This window comes from Suillus plorans (assembly GCF_016647745.1).
Source record: "Suillus plorans strain S12 chromosome Unknown HD556scaffold_8, whole genome shotgun sequence".
Taxonomy (NCBI): Eukaryota; Fungi; Basidiomycota; class Agaricomycetes; order Boletales; family Suillaceae; genus Suillus; species Suillus plorans.
In genome coordinates this window covers 449,947-471,316 of record NW_024537392.1, presented here as the reverse complement: position 1 = coordinate 471,316, position 21,370 = coordinate 449,947, and the positions used below count along the sequence as shown (strand labels likewise).

Below are 21,370 nucleotides of genomic sequence, written 5' to 3'. Positions count from 1 at the left end.
AGACGAGAGGCACGCGATGGCCAGAGTTTAAAAAGGCACGCGATGGCCAGGGTAGAAAAAGGGCACGTGATGGCCGGGGTAGAAAAAGGGCACGCGATGGCCAGGGGAGCACATGATGGCGTACGAGCCAATGTTGTCAACCATGATTGGCCGACAGGAACAACATGTTGCGCAAATGAAAACGAGTTGCGGTTGTTAATATGCGAAAGAATTTTAAGAGACAAACTTTCATTAGGAATGATCATGCGTCCACGCGATATTTACTGACCTGAATAGCGGCCGCAGTCTCCTTCTCTCTCTTTTCGTTGAACAATTCTTCCCTTGCTTCGAAGATCAAGTCTTGGTTGAGGTCTTCGAGGCTCCATCCTTGCGCTGTTCCTATTGTCTGATGCCAGCGCCTTCGTTGCTGGGATTGATACAGTAGCAGCGCTCGTTGTTTGAGCTGATCTGGTGAGTGTCGCCAACGATGCGTCTGTAAAGCAGACCAAAATTGTATGTGCATGTCCGTCCGATCGTTAGGCCAGTCGTACAATTTCATCATTGTGATCATGCGAGGAGCGGCCTCGTTGAATTCCTCCCAGGACAAGTTTTCGTCCTTCACCACTGGCGCAGCTTTCGGGTCCTTTACTGCCGCTGCAGGGATCCAAGAGTGCAGACCATCCGCTGCTGGCAGCATTACCATGGCTTCTGGTTCCGCTATTAGGTTGGATAGTTTCGCATCCTCGAGACCGCGGTTGGTGAAATAATGGAGTTCGCAGTAGTCTCCGGACTTCATTTTCCTTATGGCATATTGCGCTGGGAGAATGGTGGGGTCGGAAGGTACCTTTCCGCGCACTATGGGCGCGTACTTAGTTTTGTTCTTCTTCCGTTCCTCCAGGCGAGCGGTCTCTTCCTCTTCCTTGCGTTGTTGCTGACGTTCTTCCTCTTCCTCCTCTTCTCTTTGCCTCGCCTCTAGCAACCGTCGCTGCTTAAGCGCCCACCGGTCTTTCTCAGCATTGTTAGCTAAGGTCCATAAGGCTGCTAAGGTTCGTGCAGCGTTCTCGTTCGAGAGACCTTCTTCGACCAATTGATGCCGTGAAGCTTCGTGTTCTTGTGATGCGAAGTCCGGCCTTATTGCCAAGTTGGGATCTTCTACTAGCATTACGGTACTAAACGGTCTTGAAGGCAAAAGATGAAGCTAGAGTAGCGAGATTCCGACGAAAAGTGGCTAAGCTATGTGGTGGGCAGAACCAAGAGGTGCTGCGCCACCTCGCTTATTCCGCACTTAGACTAAATTCTAGGCCTGCCTCGTGCCTCGGCCGGCCTAGCCCACCAGCATGAGGAATACTTGTCCATGAGGAAGTGGCTGCAGGAGGTGATGCAATTTTTACATCAAAGGTCTAGGGAGGGAATTACTGCATTTGGTGGTCTGGTAAGTGCGACGTTTGTCAGACATGTTGTCCCAGCCCACCGCATGGCCATCTAGTTCATCATTTCACTACAATTCATTGCATAATAATGTGCTACACAGCACCTGGCAGCTGGACAGCTTCTCCGACCTTGACTTCGAGCCTAGCTCTGATTCCAACTCCGGGCCTACCCCCGAGGATGGAACCACTCTTGCTCATTACAATCCAGCACCCGCACCTGCTGAAATTCTTTATATGCTGGATTATGAGGACGATGATGTAAGGACACCTGTGCGTCAGCTTTTTTTTCTTTGACTGTAATCTTGCTAAAGTGATAAATCAGGTCTATGTGATTGACCCATGTGGATTTTGCGGACAGTCAGGCCATCCGGTAAAACTCGTCAAGCAAAAACGAACATTTCAGCCACAATCCTCGTGTCCCCAGGCAATAGTGTTCAGTCTCAGCGCAGCTGTAAACAGCTCAAAGGCATCCCCATCAACAAATGCATCAATTCGCTATGAACTATGCCCAACATCATCGGGTGACCGTGCTGTCTTCTGGAAATACAATGTCCACCAAGTTGGCACCAACACATCACCAGTTCTCATGATGCTTCGTACTCCCTTCCTGCTGGATTTGCAAAGGAAATCGAAATCTCGCGCCTTGAGAAGGAGTGCCTCGGGATACCACCAGATTTGATTGACAATGCTGGGTCTGAAGTTCATCCTCAGGACGACTCGAATGCAACTGCTACAGGGAGTGCTAGTAGTAGTCAAAACTCGTCAGTGACGCGCAAACGACAGACACTTCAAGGTAACGCTGGTTCCAAGCGCTCGAAGAAGGCTTAAATTTTAAAATTGATTCATGCACATACGGTACATCAAAGCTACTTTCTACTATCACCTTACTAGACCAATCATAATAGTTATATGTAAATGCACGATGCACGATTTAATATCACACTATTTGCCTTGCCATCAAACTGTGTTTTGAAGTTATTACTTACTTACAATTCACTATGTATACGTATACGTGGTGTGTGGGACTTGGTGAAATTTCAGCGGTCGAGTATTGTACAGTATGGTATAGTATTCGACTCGTTTTCGGGGTCCTGGCCACTCAACTTTTGTGAGTCCGTGTCAGAAACTTTATGTCTGCTGCCCCCTTGGTACATTGTAAATACTCGATATTAATAGTGTTATAATTTTTAAACGGGTGTATGTATTGCATTATATGATATTATATTGAGATTGAGTTGAAATACTAGTCTAGGGTTCGGGAATTGCATTTCCAAACACCGAGTAGGGTCATTTGTAATAATCATTGGGCCATTCAGAAAGTTCAGAATCACAGCAATCGATTGGCACACCTGTCCCTGTGGTGATGATATATCACTCCCCATAGTTATGGTAAATCTGTGATACATTTTCAACCATAATACATCAGGTGGTGTGATGTATCATCTTACTATAGATCATAGTCCCTACCAGTCCTCCCTTGCGCTATACATTCAGGTTCCGAGTCTGTTCCTGTATGTTCCGTTCCTGTTTCCGTATGTTCGCGTTCTATTTCATTCGATTGGAGATCTTAGATCGGATCTGACATGCAGATGTAACAATCACAAAGAAGTTCTATTGAGTACCTGGACGCGTTACAACATATAGTACACAAATGTAGCGCTACACACAGTCTTCATCATATGGAGGCTCATCATGCAAGTCAGGGGGGCAGTCAATTGAAGGTGTAGAGAGCTCGGGGATAAGGGTAGATTCCGCGGGTTGAGGCACAGCACTTCACAATGCTTGGAATGAGCCACGCATCGCACAACGTAGTGCAGCCTGACGATGTGCATATGCTTGCAGGCCCTCCTGGTCAGAGGGCTTCTCCAGTACACGTAGGTTGGCACGCTCGCACCACCAGTCGGCCTGCCACTGCAAAAAAACCAGCATGCGCCTCATTTCTTCGAGCAGTAGCTGCACTTCCCCAGACCATCGTGCAGCACGTGCACGAGCTTTACACCACTCGATGCGGACGCCTAGAAGTGCAATCAGTTACATATCCTTCTTGCAAGCTTGAGAAACTTACAATCTTGAACACGGTCATTTTCAGAGCGACCAGTATCAACACCGGTAGCTAGCCAAATCCATGATATTGTTCCTGTTCCTTGAGTGTGCCCACCCACAAAATCACCCATAGGTCTCACATCTTCGCTTCTGAGAGATCGTAAAGATACTTCCCAGCCCACCTTATCCAAACGACCACTCAGTGACTCCAGTGCCTGACGTGCACGCCTGTATTTTTCAACTCCTGCGTCTTTCTTCGCTTCAACACGTGCGATCAGATTCTGAGCATGAGTGGATGCCGCTTGGCCACGTAGGTTCTTGTCCTTGAATTTATACATGTGGGAGCGCAGACGGAGGTGGGAACGGAGTTCATTGAGGGCATCGTGGGCCTGGGTGTGCCGGAGCTCCCATTCATGCTGGAGGAGCCGCTGGTCACAATGTAAATGGGTGTCGATTGAAGATGGAAGATACAGATGACAGTGTTGGGGCTTGAGGACAGCGTCCGTAGCACTAGCGTTAGAGTTGACCGACGAACGGAGTGCTGAAACTATGGGCATGTAAAGTTCTTGAATGCTGATCCACGAGTCTATCCATCTTTGTAGTGCGTTAGTCCTGTTGGTGATAGCCTCTCGCTGCTTGTCTGTAGGATGAAGTGAGACATTGGCGATATCATATTTCAGCCGCTGTCTGTTATTGGCGTCAGAACAAAAAAGATGATGACAATAATAATTTAACGCACTGCTGATCCTCCAATTCAATCCCACTACTTATAAGTATGCTGGGTGAGACGTCCGCATGGAGTGAACAATCATTCCCAGCCTCCAATTCCTGCGCTTCCAATTCCATGAGCTGAGCACGCACTGCTGCCTGGGTAATAGCTGAGCAGTGATCAGCCAAAGCTGCAGAGGAAACAAGAGATGACTCACAAGCGACTCTGCTGTCGAAAGGGTTTGGTTTGGTATTGTCCTCCTCCCATGCCTCGACTTCTAGTCTCCACTCATCCAGTAGCACAGGCTGAATGGTTCCCTCCAGCTCATCCAAGGCAGCACAGTGTTCCCGCTTCCACTTTACTGCATCCTCCATCTTGCGTTTCAAGGTCCGACAACACTTCAGCAAGGAGCTTCAAATGATGTTGGAGCAAAAAAAAACTCACCGAACATTGTGACTTTCTTCCAGTTCCAGTCGCCAAAATGGTCATCTAGTGTATCACATCGGCTCCCTGGTCCCATCTCTTTCGTGCTTGAGGCCACCCGATTGATATTTGCCCACCCGCGTTCGGGTGCCTCTCCATCAGTCCTACCTACAAACCTGGCTAGATTCCACGAGAACGTAGTCTGGCAGGCAGCAATGTGAGCTCCGATATGGAACTTGGGAATGAAGTAACAAATCTGCATTGCATCATGCGGCACATGCAAATGAGCCGGCATGGAGTCCATCCTGGTCCAAAGTTTCTTTGACCACTGGCATGCGATGTCATATGAGATGTTGAGCATTGTGGCCGTAAACCCAATCAGGGCTGAAAACATGAAGTAGTCCATATTAAGGTACCTCCAGTTCATCATCAATTAACAGGCCAAACGAATTCAAGCATAACTTACTTTTCACCCTTTTGAAGATCTCCTACCCCAGTCGGCAACTTGAATTCGTGGCGTGTGCAGTCAACAGTACCTACACCCGTTGCTGCTAGGTCACGTGCTGATTTTGTGTCGGCCATGTTGACTGCGTTGTGGCTAACACAGGTGCTACGCTAGGAAAGATTCGTGTCAGACATTATCAGACGTTACAAGTAGACACAAAATACACATACCTCTTGTTTCTCGCCTGCCCGCGCAGATAGATACTTCTTGTACTTTGTTTCCTCCACAAAGTATGCCCACCCAGTGTTCAAACCTGGATCAACTTTATCTGAAGAGACCGCTTTGCGTTTGAGGCAGAAATTCACATCTATTGCGATAAATAGTGCATACAGCCACCTGCAGTGAAGGATGAGTATACTACAACCAAAGTTGAACAAAATTCGCACCGTATTGATGGAGGTGCACTCTCCCATCCATCAGGCAGGTTCTTCCCAGGATGTGGGCAAGCCAGACAGAGAACAGCAAGCTCCCCACTATTAGTCCCATTGGCGCCAGTGGGGTCATGCCCTCTGCCACTGCACCTCAGTTGCCGTAGGTGCCGCCATTCACGCACCATGCGCATGAAAGCTGAGTACCGATCCTGCATAAGACAATTATTTGTCAGTAAGATTTACGAACCAAAATCATATTGGAACTTACTTTGATAGGGGAAAGTCCAGTGTTATCACTGCGCCTGGCTAGACTGTGGTAGAATTCGTATGCCGACACCTTGGATTCAAAGGAGAGGAGGTGGTAATGCTCAAGTACATTAAATGTAGCAGCTGTCTGTGGGTCGGTTGTGGTTGCGGGGTACCAGCGTACTCGTAGCAGCTGCTTGAAGCGAATCTGTGCACTCTCACAGCCGCAAAAATCCAGTGCAATCTCTTGAATACCACTGACGTCGATGACGACAAAGTTGTTTCCAGACGAGGGACGTGGATTATGGCACCGATGACCAGGATTGTGACCCAGCTGGACTCGCATACCCAGAGACTTGAGAGTTGTGCGCCGGAAAAAACTCCCAGTCCACTCCTGCATTCAGGCTAGATAAGAGACACTTCACTGACACAAAATTAAGCTTACTTCGATTCTATGCAATGGCAGGCATGCGTGTTGTTGGACAATACAGGCACGACAGAACATCCCAGGTCCGAAACAATCCTTGCACCGGTAATTTTTATCGGAATTGCCGCAGTGACAGAGTGAGCAAATAGCTTCGTGTCCACGCCCTTCCAAAAAAATAGTTTCATCAAGAAATGTTTGGCGTTCAGGTATCCAAGCAAGGAGAGGATTATCCTGTGCGATCCAATTCTTATCAGATCAAATACTCAATTTTGACTGGATCACTGCTTACTGCTGCAGTCCGTCTGTGCTTTGCAGGTGGAAGGTCATATGCGATGGCATCTGTGTCCGTATCCAGAGGGACTTCATTGAAGAAGTCGTAAACCGGCCACTGAGTCTTGGGTGCTGACAATTCATCGATCTCCCCTTCCAGAGGGGCCTCATTATGTCGTGGTATATATGCCATTTGCAATGTAGTGCGCCTGGTTGTCAGTGTGTATTCGCGAACACGTTGAGGAGGTGTGGCTGAGGGCTGCTGGACAAAACACTCAAAATGCACCTGAAGCTTTTTGGTAGCTCGTGTCATGTCGGATGCACGGAAAGGCGCCTCATGAGAATGGTTATTACAATGCGGATCCCTCTGGAAATATATACATAAGGTTCTGAACGCACAACTCTGACTAACAACTGAAACTCACACCCGCTCTCAAATCTAAGACCGCAGGGTATGTGTAGCCTTGTCCCGCTGTAGACATCATGTCTAACATAATCCACTGTGTCCAGATGGACAAACAACAGGCCGAATTCCTGTGTACCAAAATTCCTGAATTCAGGAAACTTAAGCCAGGGTTTGTGGAAACAGACCTATTTATTGATGTTCTACACGAGGAGTATGATGAGATGTGGCCGTTGCGGGAGTTCCTCTGGCCAGGTTTTGATGAGGAACAAGACGTCCCGATCACATATTCAATGGCTGTGCAACTGTGCTGGGCACTGGAAAAACGTTGTGTAGTATGTGCTCGGGCTCGGGCTCTCCACTTGCTGACACGCGATGACAGGAAATCAAGTGTTTCTTCTTGTGGGAAATGCGACGTATCGTCAAGCGTGAGCTCCGAGAGACCGGTGTAGAGCCCGCTGACTATTGGACGTACTGGGGAGTGGGACGTGCATCGGATTGGACATACTGGGGGGTATAATACGGAGTACTCACCTATAAATGTAAGGCTGTCAGCCATGTGAAGACAGTTGGCAAATCAGCGCAAATCAAAGTTGGAAGAGAAGAGTTTGTGCTTGCTTGTTTTTGTTTGTCATATCAGAGAATGCATTCAATGATTCTGAATGCCTTTACTAAGTAACTAGCAACTTGGCCGAATTTCTCATTATTATCAAGACTTGAGCGTCAGCTCCAAGATTCTCTAGTCCGCAGATGCCTGTATGGATAAAAGGGCAGTTTTTCAATTCCTGCATCTCTTACACTCATACACCAGTACTGACCACTCTGAGACACTCATACACCAGTACCGACCGCTTCAAGCATTAATTATGTCCGCTATAACCAGTGACACAGTTGGTATGTCTAACGAGTCTGGTCTCCATGTTGTGTTCGTCCTACCATACTGACCAGGTTCAATTTAGCGGCTGTTGCCATGCTGCTATCAGCACTTCAACTCTCCTCCGCCGACCGCGCAAAACTGGCTTCCAGCCTTCTCTCTGACAACTTTGGTGCTGCTTCAACAGATTTGCAGGCCAAGCCCAAGTCCGAGTCCTCCATCTCCCGCCTTCTCTCCGACAACCTTGTTGCTTCAACAGATTCGCAGGCCGAGCCCGAGTCCAAGTCTTCCATCAGCAGTGATGAGGAGGCTCATGATGACGAAGAGCCTGCTGCCGCCATCACCACCACCAGCCTGACTGCCGGCATCAACACCAGCACCGCCATCACCACCACCACCAGCCTGACTGCCGGCATCAACACTAGCATTGCCCCCACCAACATTATCACTATTATAGATGAAACAGATGGCTATGCTAATGCAGATGCCGCTCTTGCCTTTGGCAGTATCCTCAATGTATACAAGGGAGTGTACTTCAATGTCCCAATCGCTCCTCCAGATGGCATAACCGTCTACTATATCACCAGGGGCTGCAGGATTGGAGTGTTCTCTGAATGGTAAGCTTCTCTGTTGTCCCATCTTCCTGACTTCTCTAATTTGACCGCCGACAGGAGCAGTGTCGGTCCCTGGGTCACCGGTGTTAGTGGTGCTCTCTACGCAAAGGCAAAGACTGTGGACATGGGAATCGAGATTGTCATCGCTGCGATTAACGCTGGTGCTGCTGTGAGGGTATGATATATTGTCTGATGTGTATCTATCTAGCATAGCAACTACGAACACTGCCAGACAAGCTTGTCCTCGAAGAGAGCTTGATTGAGTACCTCCGGCCCTTGGTCCATCAATGCAATTATCTGTTCTTCTGCCGCAACCCATAGCTGCATTCTGAAAAGAATTTGAGCACAATCAGTTTTGAGCCGATCTGAGTATGGACCCTCAAGATTAGTGACAGATTGCACAAGTGCCTCGGCATCCCTGGCTAACACTCGTGCTTCCAACAACTCTTTTTCACAACCAGGTCTAACATCATCCCACCCTATGATATCCACCTCCTGGAGGATAGCAATAACGTGGTCTTGATATCCTGCATTGGTACGGCAGCCGGTGTATGTACTAGCCCACAATGAATCTAGATTCTCGTAGGCGTTTAATGTAGCCTGTGAAGTAAAGTAGCATAAGGACAGTCAAGTGGTGATAATTTAAGCACACATACCTTGTTAGCACCCCGATTCTTTCGCCATCTCTGTCGAGATTTCATATGTTCTTGTCCTACATGACTACTACATGTTAATGCACGAAGAGCAAAAAGGCAAATAGTGTTGATAACAATAGATACTCACCGAAAATAATGCAGGTCTTTTGATTGTTTGCGTGCATTCTGACACTCTAAGGAAGACTTGCATTTCCGTCCCATAAGTGCAAGACTAAGTTGCAGCCACTTTGGGACAGTTATACGTCAATGCTTCACAACACAGTTTAGACTTCGGGACAGTTATTCAGCACGTCTTTTCTGACTCCCGTTTATTGTCTTCAAATACTTGTTATTCCACATCTGACCAGCCTCGCAAATTCAACCTTTCGACGTCTGTTTAGGTTGTGCTTGGAGCGAAGTGAGTTTTTCAAAAATTTCTTCAAGTCCCACGTTACAGCTTGTACTTACTACTACTCACGCTATGACAGCCCGCAACTGCATCCATCATCTGGGGTGCGTTTACTAGTCTAGTACCCCGAGAGTTAATACCCCGACTGTCATATCCCATATATTCACACTTCTCTTCCGGACTTCGGACCCTTAGATCCGGTCCGGCCCGATGCATAGATCCGCGTCCGATCCGATATCCGATAAGCTTCTTAATTCATTTCCTGTTCATATAATGTTAAACACAGCCTATTCGGTATTTCCTCTTCCCGGTGTCTCGGTTATACTTATTACCGGTATGATTACTGATCCATTATCCTATGCTTCATTTCCGACTCGCGTTTGATAAGCTTTGCATATGCTTCATACATAGCCTCAGACCTTTGCTTATTGATCCTTCCATTATCCTCTTAGTATATAAACCCATGTATATTTCCTGTAGTACCTCAGTTCGAATATCATCTTAGTTTGTCCTCTTTCTGTCCTCCGGACTTGAGTCTAAACAACTCTTGTCAATCTCTGAGACTTCGGATCGATTCCGATAGTCTACGTCTCCGCCTCTATCTTCGGATAGTCTATACTCTGTTTGTTTCTAGTCCGGATCCGTCCGGATTAGTCTTATACGCGTTTCCGATATCCGGAAGTCATCCGGTGTAGGACACGAGCTGGCCCTGGGCTCGTATCGAGCTATTTTACAGTACACGTCAAATACCCGTCACATGCTAATCACTTCCCGATGTTATCCGACGCTAACCCGCCAACCCGACGTTTAGGCCGCATCGGACCCGATGTTTTCCCGCGCACTTGTCCTATCCGTGTCCCGTCCTGTCTTGCTAGCCCCACTAGGTGTGTAGTTCATTATTTTGCACATTGCTCACGTCGTAGCCAGCGCTATTACATGTTTTCCCATAGTCCGCAGCGCCTCATGTTTATTTACATGTACTTTGGATCCGAAATACTCTGCCGCTACTTTCGCCTACGGGTTCCGCATTTCTACGTACTTACATATATATTGGACTGACCTCGAGCATTATTCATTATCCAAGTAGAGGGGAGCAGTCCCCTGACGCTTAGTGGTCAAACCCGATATTTCGTAGTTCTTAGTTGATATTGCGAATATCATCGCTCTTTCATTATCCATATCAGTCATTGTTATTATCGCGCACACCGCTCGCTCTTCCGACGCTCGCTATAGTGTTACTATTAATTTCCAACATCCCGAACCCGAACCCGATATCCCGAAACCCCGAAAACATCGGACCCGACGCTTTTGCGTCGGACATCGTAATTATACCTTTGGACATTGTTTCCCGCGCTCGGACTATTGACCCCACATCACTCACTTACCCCCAAGACTATTCCCAGACCGCAGACCCCTGGGTCGAACGCACTTGTCAGGCAAGTATAGCAGACTAGGCAGTGCAAAGACCACAACACAAATATATCAGTTTGGAGCCATCTTTGTTTTGTTCCTCTCAGTATTGTTGTTTCTACACCGGATATAACTACGAGACTCGTCTGGACCTTCGGACACATTATCGTTAGTCTCTGAAATAAGGGACAGTACTTGGGAAAGGGGCACAGTGTACGAGCTGAGGCCGAAGTCCTTCGGATCCGACCCTACGAGAGTACAACCTTAACACCGACACTTTGTATACTTCAAGTCCTATACTCTACTCTACTCTACCCCCACCCTGTCTAACCCCATGAGCTACAGGAAGGCATTAGTGGTGACTGCTCAACCACTCATCACCGATCAAGTGGCATCTTTGTGAGAGAAGCACGTTAATGTTGACTGCATGTCTTCCCTAAGGACCGTAGACGACTCTTGGGACGTCATGCGTCACCTTCGAAGCTAGCAAAAACCCGACATTTGCTATATCACTCCCAAAAAGCTACGCGAGAGCGATGCCATGCAAGATATTCTAGCCTAACTGTATGAAGAAAAGAAGCACGATCAATTCACTCTGACGAACAGGTGTGATTGGCCCAGAATGTTTGTTTAGTTCTGGGCAACCGGAGCATCCATATCCGGAGGAGCCGCGGACACTGACCTTTTCACCTCAATTGTTGGCGTTGACTATGGTGAGCTTGTACGCTCTGCCGCTGGTCTTTCTCATCGCTCTCGCCTTAGATGAAATTGACGAAGACGACGACAATGCTCATGCATTCGAGATTGATGATGCAAAAATTGACGTCAGTGTCTAGAAAAGATAGCTTCTTGTGGATCTCTCACGGATTCTTTCAGGACGTCAAGAAGCGGTGGAATGAGTTGGAATATCCAATGCTTGAGGAGTATGACTTCAGGAATGACACAGTCAATGCGAATCTGGACATTGACCTTAAACCGGCGACCGTCATTCGCCCATATCAAGAGACGAGCTTGAGCAAGATGTTCGGAAATGGGTATGTTGCGATTCTTAGTTGTCTAGGTACCTTCTGACCTGTGGACTTAGCTGCGCACATTCTGGAATTGTTGTTCTTCCATGCGGGGCGGGAAAAATCCTCGTCGGCATTACAGCTGCCTGCACGATTGAAAATCGTGTCTAGTACTGTGCACTTCTTCGTATGTCTGATAGCACTGATGCTGTGCCTAGAAACCTTCTCATGAAATCTTTTTCTTTCAGCGTGTCTCGCCAAATCGCCGTTTTTACAGCAGACCAGATAGAGAGAGTGAGTCTTGGCTATGATTTGTGCCTTTCCTTGGAATCTGATGATAATGACTTACGTGTAGTTCGCTAGAGAGAGTGGTATCGTCGTATCGACGTATTCCATGGTGGCAAACACGCACAATAGGTCCCATGAGTCCAAGAAGATGCCTCCGCAAAACTTATGTACCCAGAGTCGCATTAGAGTCAGCACTGCGCACGCAATATATCTATTTCTGTCACCCAATATCCAAAATTAACATTGCACAGAACTTGAAGCAAGACAGAAGTACTTACATAGTGACTGAGGGTGAAATTTTCACTGCCCTTTTCATGTAGTTGTCGCGCAGACGGGACTGTCAGACATAACCCCACCCACATAATTAAGATGGCCCCACGCAGCAAATATTCTGCTGAGCAGCTCGCATTCATGCAAACCTACCGGGAGCAATTTCTCCAGTGTAAAGCGGACCGAAACTATGAGCCATTATGGGCTCCATTCTATGAGGAATGGTCTAAGATGTTCCCAGAATGACTTGAAGTCTTCAAGGACATTCCTCTTGATCAGCCTTTGACCCCGGAACAATCAATAATTGAAGCGGAAGCGTGGAATTTACGAAAACAGGTGCGTTCATTAACACTCATTACCTCCATTAGACAATCCAAGACTTACATGCCATAAAGCGCTTGTTAGAGAAATTTCGTAATGACTACAGTGGTTCAAAGGCTGGTCGAGTTGCAAACTCCGCGAACACTGGAGCTATCAACAAGATGCTAGGTCGCATCTTGAAGAAAGGATCTGGCAAAAAGACCTCCCGTGTATTAAAGCCATGGGAGATGTATTCGAAAACTCACTACACAGCTAAGGTCAAGGATGGAGTCATGGCAGAACACTCTTCTCAGCCAGTCGGGAAATCATCTATCCATCTCATCATGCAACGCACTAAGAAAGCCTTCGAGGAAGAATCAGAGGAAGTTAGAGCGGCAGTTTTTGCAGCTGTGGAGGCAATGAAGGAGAAAAAGTGTGCCGAAATAGAGGAGGTAAAGGAACAGAGTGACACTGTGAGCAAGGACATGTGAGTTGTATGGTCTTCTTATGCATATCAATTTATTAACACATCACGCAGCTATGTATCCAAAATCGCTTTAATTCTCTCTCAGTTCTTCGAAGAGCTACATGAGATGACGGATTGGGTATTCACTGTTCTGATGGGTGGTCCGGACCCTGCCATGGGAGGCGCTTTGGACATTAGCAGCTTCCATGTTGGTACAACAAAAATTGGCAATCGGTTCAGCCAAACATATCCCGACTTTACAAAGGGTGTTATGGTTCCTTATACTCAATTTGTAGAGCGCGTTTTTCGTGAGTTTCGGTTCAGTGGTTCAGGTAGTATTGAATTCTAATATTTGAATTTACCAGCCAAAGCAGCGGTGGTTGCCAGGGCACAAGGTTCACTACCATCCACTCCATCTTCTTCAGAGCCACCAAGGACCACAGCTATGACCCCATCACGCACTAATCCTGAAACTATAGGCGCTGATACATCACCTATGTTTTCCTGGCCATCTGCCACTGCATTATCTGCTCCGCAATCAGATGCTCCTACAGCTATTATTCCTGATATACCACCCGTCTTTTCTGGGCTCACACCAGTGCCTACACTCAATACAGCCAGCCAAGTACCATTATTCAACCACAATTTTATGTTCAACCCTAACGATAATCATCCGGCTGCGGTGCCTGAGGCTCCCGATCACTCTATGTATGACGTCAACTTCTTCTCCAACTTTCCCCCCAACCCGGTTGACACAGATGAGGACATGGAGTTAATGCGACCCTTACTTCCCATGCCGCCTCAATCTCCCAATACAATGTCTGCTTCGCCATCCTTGCTCCAGTTCCTTCAAGATCCAACTTTGGAACCACACCTTGAGCAAGACCTTGCATTGCGCCATAGTTTGTCATCGCCTCCTCGTATCTGCTACCAATTCCAGAATCTGGATGGGATGACCACTGGCCATGAGGATGTCTCAATGGGGGCCACTCGTCTTCCATCATCAGCTTCTGTCCATGCACAAACTGCACCATTTCCCGCCCTTCCTTTGGTTCCTTCCCTGTCAGTTTCAGTTCCTGAACAGACTGCACCACTTCCCGCTCTTTCCCCAGCATCAGTCTCTGTTGTTCCCCCCCAGCAGACTCCTTTATGTCTTCCCACCCAAGCTCAACAGGCCACAGCTCTTGAAGGGCCATCCAACATTGCGAATCCTCTCGAACAACCACATAGGCCGTCAAAACGTCAAAAGACAAAGTATGCTGTGACCGAGGGAGATGGCAGACTGCCACCCATTGAAAACGGCCCAGAGTTGGAGGGAGGTTGTGGGAAACGCCAGTGGTTCCAGTCAAAACGTGCAGCAGCAGCCAACAATATCAGTCAAACTCAGGCTTCACGCAAAGGAAAGTCCGCACGTCAGTAAGTAGCAGTCTGGGTTGGGTTCATTTTGGTCGTATATCATTGTTACATGTATTTAGTCAATAATATGTGAATCACGATCCATTATCTTGCAGCTTTTGGGACGTGGTTGGAGACTCAGAGGTGGTGTAAGGATCTTCGTGGGGGCTCATGAAATTCTGAACATGCCAATGCCTTATTAAATAGCTATTCAACGCAACACACAATGAAGGACTCTGCTAATACTATGCCCGCTCGAAGGGGAAAATTTCAAAGAACTAACTAATTACAAGGGATCATTGTGAGTGTACGACAAGCAAAATTTCACTAAGTCCAAAAATTCCTAATTGGTGCAGGAAAAGTGATGACGTCACTCGAGGTCGACAAGCAAAATTTCTTCAAGTCCAAAATTTCCTAATTGAGAAACTTTCACACCACCGGTCCAGGATTCGAGTGCAAAAGTGATGACGTCACTCGATGATGTGACTTTGATGTTCAGAATTTGACCAATCGGATGTGGCTTGCATCATGTGACCAATCTTCGATACTTCTAAATTGCAAACGGTCTAGGTCAAGTCTAGGTGAGCCATTGTTTCGGATGATGTTGATCAGATTAGTAAGCTTATTTGACAGCCCCACTCAAAACCCCCAGGGACCGAATCAGAAAGAAGGATTGATGGGTGACAAGAAGCAAGGAACCAGGTCCAAAGAACCAATCCAGCTGACAGCAGGCTTCCAGGTAGGATCCTCCACTGATATATCAGCCCTACAGATTATAGGTGCTTATGGATTATGGTAAAATATGTATCACACATTTTCCACAACTTGTAATTCATTGATGTATCATTATCACAGTATGGCCTGATTGGCATGCATTCATCTGCGCTACTACTACTATTAACAATCAATACTACGCGAACTCTGTACTAAATGTATGATAACTTTCTTTATCTGCAAAGTTATTCAGAAAAAACCGGTCATAGGACTCCAAACACGTCGTCGCAGAAATGTCCTTGTTGACCTTCTCACCATATTCTGGTATCAATTCAACAGCATGTGTTACATCTGTCAATAACACCACAACCACCATGCCTATAGCGTTTGCCATGTTGGTCCACCACATATGACCGCTGTAGAAACAACAATACAGAGAGGAACAAATGAGGCTCCTGACTGTATCTATAAGAGCTAGTTCGGAAACTCGATATTGGCCAATATTCACTTTGGCAATGTTTGCAGAATGTTCATCGGCATCATTCCGAGATGTCAGAGCTTGAACCTTGCTTCTCTCCTTACTGTACATATTATCGATGGATGTCTACCCTCATCTTACACTAGAACGGCGCAAGAGGCTTTTTGCTGGTGCTGTTGCGATCACTGCGATCTGTGCCCAATACACTACTCTTCTCATGGCCCAACCTGGAGTTAATGCTCCCCCTCAGTTCAAAGCCCCCCCTGCCCAGTGGAATGACGCTGAGACCGCAGCCCTTGTGGACTATCTATATGATCATTGCTCAGAGGCTGAAGGGGCAGGCAACTTCAAGCAACAGGTTCTTAGCTCTGCTGCAGAGTACATCAACAACCATGAGGCACTTCAATCCACTCGGGCAGGCCCACTGAAGACAGCTAAATCCACTCGAAACAAGTGGACTTCAGTATGTCTGATCTGATCCAATTTGATCTAAGCTGATGAGTCCTCTAGCTCAAAACCACTTTTCATGCCATTGAGAAGTATCGCAATCAGACAGGGGTCCACTGGGACAATGAGACTGGAGGTGGAATTGAAGGACCTTCGGCTGCGACTGTATGGACATTGTATATCAAGGTATTTCCCCTCATTTTTATATTTATTTGAGAATTAACATCCTGTTAGACAAACAATCTCATGCGTCCATTCCGCAACAAAGGATGGGAGCATTACGAAAAAATGCAGACCATTATTCCATTGGGTGGCGCTAGAGGACGTCATGTTTTCCGTCCAGGTGGCGCTGCTCCCTCCATCACCAATCCTGACAGCGACCTCACGGATACTGCCCCACAGGCTGCTGGCTCATCAAGTGCTGCTGCTGGCCCATCAAGTGCTGTTGCTGGCTCATCAAGCACTGCCCCCACCACTACTTCCATCGCTAGCTCCACTCCTGCGTGTTCCACCGCTATGTCTGCCTCTACTGCTGCTGGCTCTAATGCCAGCAAGCGATCGTATTCAGATGTGATGGGGGACGTTGAGACAACGTCAATCGCCTCCACTCACATGTCGTCCATGCAACTTCCTTCTACCACATTGGTGTCATCCCCCCCATCCAAGAAACCATGGACGCCGGTGGTGTCCCAGAACAGCCGCATCACCAAGATCAGCAGTGCCGCCAAGGCTGCGAAGATCACACCGGCAGCGGCAGTTGTGGGGATGCAGGGCACCATTAATTGGCTCACAGACGTCTTCGAATGGTTCGTTAGAGGAGGGCCTGATGGTGCGCAAGTGTTAAGAACGTGCTCAAAGGTCAGATCCGAAGGGCTTGGCTTCAGCTCGTGCGCTGTGCCCCTTACCCGAGTACATGCCCCTAACTTCCGAGGGCTGTCGAACGATGTCCGAAGGTTACTGGACGATGTCCGGAGGGCGTCGGGCGATGTCCGGAGTCCGATGTCCGATGCGTGGGAATTCCGGCGGACGTTCGGGAACAAGAGATAAGACTAATCCGGACGAAGTCCGAACTAGAAAGGAAACAGCGGAGGACTACCAGAGGTAGAGGCAGAGGTGACAAGTCTATAGGAATCAATCCTAAGACGAGCGGAGGTCGACAAGAGAGAAACTCAAGTCGGATGGAGGAGGGAATGAGCAGAGTCTAAGATGATATTCGAACTAAGGATGTACATAGATTCTACAGGGTTTATATACTACTGAGGGCTTATTGGAGAACAGAGATGCGCAGTCCGAAGCTATACAAAGCTGTGGACGGAGCGTATAGAAAAGTCAAACACTAGTCTATCGGAAAATAGTAAATGAACCCAGAGATTAGAACAGATGAAAATAAAGGCGGTGAAGGTACAACAATTCAGAGAGTGAGTCTGAACAATGTTGGGTCTTGCAGAACCTAGCTGCTATTCGACCCTAAAGGGTTTCTGGACCAGGCTCAAGGCTCAGAGGAGAGGAAATGTCATAAAAACTGCTCAAGACTCAGACTCATACTGGTAACTGGTGAAAAGGTAACTTGCTTATGTAAGCTACAAAAGTGCCAACATAAGGTAAGGTAAAAACAGTCTCTACAAGCCCAGCCAGAAATGAATCCCTACAGCGGAAATGAAATGAGGTACGGAAAATGATATAGTCTAACTGGAGTAGGAACGTACAAAGGGATAAGGCACGGAAGTTAGATGCGGGTCGGATCTGGACTTCCGGAAATGATGTGTGTGATAGGTCTGGGTCCGGAACGTGGGATATGACAGCAAGGTAGTGAGGACTTGGTCATGTGAGCCATCAAAATCTTGGAAGGCGAAGACTCTGACATACCGCCGGACCAGCAGGCCGATTTGATCGCTATCATTGGCTCAAAGGGCAACGAACACTACCTCAAGTTCTACGTGACTCTCCAGGAGAAGCAGAGGAGGCGTGCATTTGTGGAGAAGCTGATTGGCGAGTCAGTTGCTGCTGGTGATGCTGCTGGTCCAGCGCGTGCTGATGCTGAAATGACGGGCTGAGTCGTCTCACTTGGACAATGTTTGTTTGTTTCCAATCATGCTGTGTTCGCTCGTTACTTGTTTTGCTATACTTTGTACTACTAGCTGTGACCGAATATCTTTTGTTTTGTGGCAATAACAAAGTGCTTTGTTCATTGATTTGGAGCAGACTAAGTACTAAGTATAACTACACATCACTAGCAGCATCCTCATTGTCATCAGCAATGTCCTCATCTTCATCGCCGTCCATGATATCAAGTCCTTCTAAACTACATTCCAGTACAACACGCTGATACTGAGTCCACATCGCTGCTGCAATGCGATCACGCATTGCAGCTCCTTGATGGAATTCATCCTCGTCATCCTCTTCAATAGCGGCCACATCATCTTCTGCAACCACGTCAGCATCAAGACCATCCTCAAAAAAGCCGTCTTCATCGTCTTCGTCATTAGCGGGTGGCTGACCATCACTAGGGTCATTTATATGTATGTAGTTATGCATGGCGCACAACGCGGCTGGAATTTGCACTTGAATCTCCATAGCGTATGCAGGTGGTAGGAGTAGTATGCGATATCGTTTCTTGAGAACACCAAAGATGCGCTCAACGATGTTTCGTGCTGACGCGTGACGCAGATTGAACAATTCTTCTTTATTTGAGGGCCTGTAAAATGTAGAACTTAGCACAACGTTTGCAAATCAATTGAGAACTTACCGTGTATTTGTGCGGCCCCATTCGGCAAGATGATAACACACACTTCAGTAGGGCACAAGTAGCCCGCGACGTAGAGGATATCCTGCGTCAGCAAGAAAAACTTTCCAGCGGGAGTGTGAAAGTCGAAAGAGCACGCATCCTCGTAGACACGCGCATCAGTGGCCGACCCTTCCCAGCCCGTGAGCGTGTACGTGAAGTTCAGATCAAAATCGCACGCGAAGAGGCAGTTCTGGGATACAAAGCCTTTGCGATTACGATAGACAGGACATTCGATGGCCTTAGGCGTGACGTGGATATGAGTGCCGTCAAGCGCCCCAATAGTGTCCTTGAAAAAGGGCCACCATTTGGGGTTCTTCCGAACTTTGCGAGAGACTGAACCATCTGGAAAGCGTACGTATTTTGGATAGAAAGGGTCAGACGTGAAAATGATAAGCATCTTGTGGAAATAACTGCATAACATCAAATACTGTCGCTCAAATTAAAATTAAAAACTTACCGTGAAATCATTTCGTTTGAGCATTGGAATCTCTCAGCAACGTGCCTGATTGATAGGCCAGTCACGGAGGTGTAGAGAAAAATCGCAAGTTGTTCCTCAAGGGACATGAACTTGGAGTCTGAATGGCCCATGGTGCGAAGCTCGGAGATAAGCTCCACAAAAGCATTGGCATGCATGCCAAGCTCACACCTAATGTGTTCTGGGTGACCTGTCAGCAACTCGATAACCCAGTCTTGCCCGGATAGAGCTGAAGTATGGTAGGGTTCCGGGTCTTTAGGATATATGGTCTGTAGTACACTATGGGTGGCAGCAACAACAATGCTGATGACTAGTACCATACATTTCAGTAGTCGTTCCCGGACCTCTGGCCGATTATTTGTCACGAGCGCAGCTAGGTGTTGACGATTCATTGCGAACCCCGGTGGTTGATCCATGAGTCAATAAAGGTATCAATACCCTCGCTATCACTTATCATATCGATAAGCGGCCAAATTCAAGCTCTGACATCTCGGAACAATGCCGATGAACATTCTGCAAACATTGCCAAAGTGTATATTGGCCAATATCGAGTTTCCGAACTACATTGCGCGGGAAAGCTGCGCCTCATAAGGGAATAGCTGCGGATAGCATACAGAGTGATGCTGCAAGTTTGTGCTGTGTACTCCCTAGTGAAAACTTCCATATCACACAATGAGAGGCATGAGTCTCTACACCGCTCTACTGTCCACATCGCGAGTTCAGGACGATCATTGGGATTGGCGACAAAGTCGAAATATTGTATGTAGAGGAGCGGACTGGAAAGGTATGTTGGAAGAACCAGGTTGGAAGCACGTGGAACCTTGGGCTGAAAAATAAGTTGAACTTGGGTGACACGACTTGCTGAATATCACCTTGTTAGTGTTAGAATATGACAGCAAAAAATATACGTACTAATTTGGCCGTCATCACCCGTAACATCGACAAGGACGGTATCACAGTTCCCGAGGGGAAATATGTCACTGGGCGGTGTAGAAACAACAATACAGAGAGGTACAAACAAAGATTGCTCCAAACTGGTATATTTGTGTTGTGGTCTTTGCACTGCCTAGTCTGCTATACTTGCCTGACAAGTGCGTTCGACCCAGGGGTCTGCGATCTGGGAATAGTCTTGGGGGTAAGTGAGTGATGTGTGATCAATAGTCCGAGCGCGGGAAACAATGTCCGAAGGTATAATTACGATGTCTGATGCAAAAGCGTCGGGTTTGTCGGGTCGGGTAGTCGGAAACGGGTCGGGTATGCGGAAACTAATAGTGACGCGTTATGCGAGCATCGGAAAAGCGAGCGGTATGCGTGATGACAACGATGACTGATACGGATAATGAAAGAGCAATGATATTCGCAATATCAACTAAGAACTACGAAATATCGGGTTTGACCACTAAGCGTCGGGGAACTGCTCCCCTCTACTTGGATGATGAATAATGCTCGAGGTCAGTCCAATATATATGTAAGTACGTAGAAATGCGGAACCCGTAGGCGAAAGTAGCGGCAGAGTATTTCGGATCCGAAGTACATGTAAATAAACATGAGGCGCTGCGGACTATGGGAAAACATGTAATAGCGCTGGCTACGACGTGAGCAATGTGCAAAATAATGAACTACACACCTAGTGGGGCTAGCAAGACGGGACGGGACATGGATAGGACAAGTGCGCGGGAAAACATCGGGTCCAATGCGGCCTAAACGTCGGGTTGGCGGGTTAGCGTCGGATAACATCGGGAAGTGATTAGCATGTGACGGGTATTTGGCGTGTACTGTGAAATAGCTCGATACGAGCCCAGCGCCAGCTCGTGTCCTACAGCGGGTATGATTGGATCACTCTGCTTGGCATGATCACTCGAGGCTGGAAGGCAGAGTGAAGTTGCAATCGAAATTTGTTCCACGCGTAAAAGTGTCCATGTTTGTGGTCCCAGTGAGTATTCTCGCCACTGGAGAGGGAAGAACACTGGATGAACTGGGAGACTGCGTGATCAAAA

The 21,370-nt window shown here is 47.4% G+C and overlaps 7 protein-coding genes across 7 annotated transcripts; 4 read left to right on the top strand and 3 right to left on the bottom strand.

The window, feature by feature from the left end:
• Window positions 1-378: 378 nt before the first annotated feature.
• On the bottom strand, window positions 379-1,141 carry HD556DRAFT_1430229 (uncharacterized protein; the record flags this gene model as incomplete). Its single annotated transcript, XM_041304889.1, has 2 exons — window positions 379-472; window positions 531-1,141. The coding sequence occupies 2 exons, from the start codon at window positions 1,139-1,141 to the stop codon at window positions 379-381; spliced, it is 705 nt and encodes a 234-aa protein (XP_041164624.1).
• A 292-nt stretch (window positions 1,142-1,433) lies between these two features.
• HD556DRAFT_1438880 (uncharacterized protein) lies at window positions 1,434-2,237 on the top strand (the record flags this gene model as incomplete). The annotated part of the gene is made up of 3 exons (XM_041305893.1): window positions 1,434-1,679; window positions 1,732-1,968; window positions 2,034-2,237. 3 exons carry the CDS (start codon window positions 1,434-1,436, stop codon window positions 2,235-2,237), a joined length of 687 nt encoding a protein of 228 aa, XP_041164623.1.
• A 945-nt stretch (window positions 2,238-3,182) lies between these two features.
• On the bottom strand, window positions 3,183-6,716 carry HD556DRAFT_1438879 (uncharacterized protein; the record flags this gene model as incomplete). The annotated part of the gene is made up of 11 exons (XM_041305892.1): window positions 3,183-3,424; window positions 3,475-4,139; window positions 4,192-4,330; window positions 4,379-4,559; window positions 4,619-5,000; window positions 5,051-5,199; window positions 5,260-5,425; window positions 5,476-5,669; window positions 5,729-6,100; window positions 6,152-6,364; window positions 6,423-6,716. 11 exons carry the CDS (start codon window positions 6,714-6,716, stop codon window positions 3,183-3,185), a joined length of 2,997 nt encoding a protein of 998 aa, XP_041164622.1.
• Window positions 6,717-6,886: 170 nt separating this feature from the next.
• On the top strand, window positions 6,887-7,326 carry HD556DRAFT_1304865 (uncharacterized protein; the record flags this gene model as incomplete). Its single annotated transcript, XM_041299717.1, has 2 exons — window positions 6,887-7,141; window positions 7,189-7,326. The coding sequence occupies 2 exons, from the start codon at window positions 6,887-6,889 to the stop codon at window positions 7,324-7,326; spliced, it is 393 nt and encodes a 130-aa protein (XP_041164621.1).
• Window positions 7,327-7,672: 346 nt separating this feature from the next.
• HD556DRAFT_1438877 (uncharacterized protein) lies at window positions 7,673-8,475 on the top strand (the record flags this gene model as incomplete). Its single annotated transcript, XM_041305891.1, has 3 exons — window positions 7,673-7,700; window positions 7,766-8,297; window positions 8,352-8,475. 3 exons carry the CDS (start codon window positions 7,673-7,675, stop codon window positions 8,473-8,475), a joined length of 684 nt encoding a protein of 227 aa, XP_041164620.1.
• Window positions 8,476-8,510: 35 nt separating this feature from the next.
• Window positions 8,511-8,995, bottom strand: HD556DRAFT_1438876 (uncharacterized protein; the record flags this gene model as incomplete). Its single annotated transcript, XM_041305890.1, has 2 exons — window positions 8,511-8,894; window positions 8,951-8,995. The coding sequence occupies 2 exons, from the start codon at window positions 8,993-8,995 to the stop codon at window positions 8,511-8,513; spliced, it is 429 nt and encodes a 142-aa protein (XP_041164619.1).
• A 2,463-nt stretch (window positions 8,996-11,458) lies between these two features.
• HD556DRAFT_1304863 (uncharacterized protein) lies at window positions 11,459-14,627 on the top strand (the record flags this gene model as incomplete). Its single annotated transcript, XM_041299716.1, has 10 exons — window positions 11,459-11,572; window positions 11,625-11,782; window positions 12,004-12,049; window positions 12,111-12,172; window positions 12,364-12,485; window positions 12,567-12,649; window positions 12,682-13,100; window positions 13,152-13,387; window positions 13,445-14,495; window positions 14,591-14,627. 10 exons carry the CDS (start codon window positions 11,459-11,461, stop codon window positions 14,625-14,627), a joined length of 2,328 nt encoding a protein of 775 aa, XP_041164618.1.
• Window positions 14,628-21,370: the final 6,743 nt, after the last annotated feature.